The 1,251-nt window shown below is 30.5% G+C and overlaps 1 protein-coding gene across 1 annotated transcript; it reads right to left on the bottom strand.

Moving 5' to 3' along the window:
* Positions 1 to 605: 605 nt before the first annotated feature.
* EIN_515000 (hypothetical protein) lies at positions 606 to 1,058 on the bottom strand (the record flags this gene model as incomplete). The annotated part of the gene is made up of 1 exon (XM_004253803.1): positions 606 to 1,058. One exon carries the CDS (start codon positions 1,056 to 1,058, stop codon positions 606 to 608), a length of 453 nt encoding a protein of 150 aa, XP_004253851.1.
* Positions 1,059 to 1,251: the final 193 nt, after the last annotated feature.

Raw genomic sequence — 1,251 nt, forward strand, 5'->3', positions numbered from 1 at the left:
CACTTCATAAGAAAGTAAACAGATATCGATGAGGATCTCTTTGATGATCGCAATTGGACACCTGACACAAAATTTGTTGAGAATCTTCCAAAGAAAGTTTTAAGTTCGGATGTGGTTTTAATTTAACTCATCTACTATTTAATTTTTTCTATTCAAATAACCATTAATTTTTATAAATTATTGATTCTTATAAATATAAGTTTTTTATTATATTTTTTTCTATATTGTAGTGTATAGAAATAAATCACTTATATAATATCAGAAATTTTCAAAATCACAATCCTAATTACCCACGTCACCATTTCATAACCAAAATGTTCATTTTCTCTTATAAATTCGTACGTTATAATACCACATTTTCGGCAATAATTATTTTGGAAACCTCTGTATAATATAATATTATATTTTATTATATATTATATTATATTATATTATATTATATTATATTATATTATATTATATTATATTATATTATATTATATTATATTATATTATATTATATTATATTATATTATATTATATTATATAATAATAAAACTTCTTTCTATTCAAATATTAAACTTTATTATATGTATTAATTGAAACAACAATGATGAAAAAATGAGTTAAAGTGCCTTCTCAATTGTGAACCACTCCCAGCTTTGAGCAATTGCTTTGTCAGCAGTCAAAACGCCATTTGGTTGAGCGGACAAATACTTTCCAGTTGGTGTTTTGATGGTATACATCTTCTTTTCTGGTGACTTTTCTATGATGAACCATTCCCAACCTTTGAAATTAGTTGAGCATTTCTCCATCTTCCCATTGGGGTTGGCTGAGACATACTTTCCATGCCAATTTCTGAATCCGACTTGTGTCTTATCGTTTGGTACCATGTTGACTTGGAACTTCTCCCATTCCTTGAGATGTGGTGCAGTTGCACTGATGTCGCCGGCTGGTGTAGCAGTGAGGTACTTTCCATGGAAAGATTTGATGGCGATGGTCGTTCCAGCAAACTTTTTAGACTTTGGCTTTGAGCCAATAGTTTTGATCTCAAATTTCTCTGATTGTGCAGCAATCATTTTACCGGCTGTAAGTTCACCGTTCATAGCAGAAGACAAGTACTTTCCGTGATATGACTTGATTGTGTACTTCTTATCTGAGGTCTTAACGATTTCTAAGAACTCCCATTCTTTGATGTGTGGTGCGCATACCTCTAATGTATTTCTTGGATTGATCGAAAGATATTTGCCGTGGCAAGTCTTCAAAGCAACT

This window comes from Entamoeba invadens (assembly GCF_000330505.1).
Source record: "Entamoeba invadens IP1 unplaced genomic scaffold scaff_1105074726571, whole genome shotgun sequence".
Taxonomy (NCBI): domain Eukaryota; phylum Evosea; order Mastigamoebida; family Endamoebidae; genus Entamoeba; species Entamoeba invadens.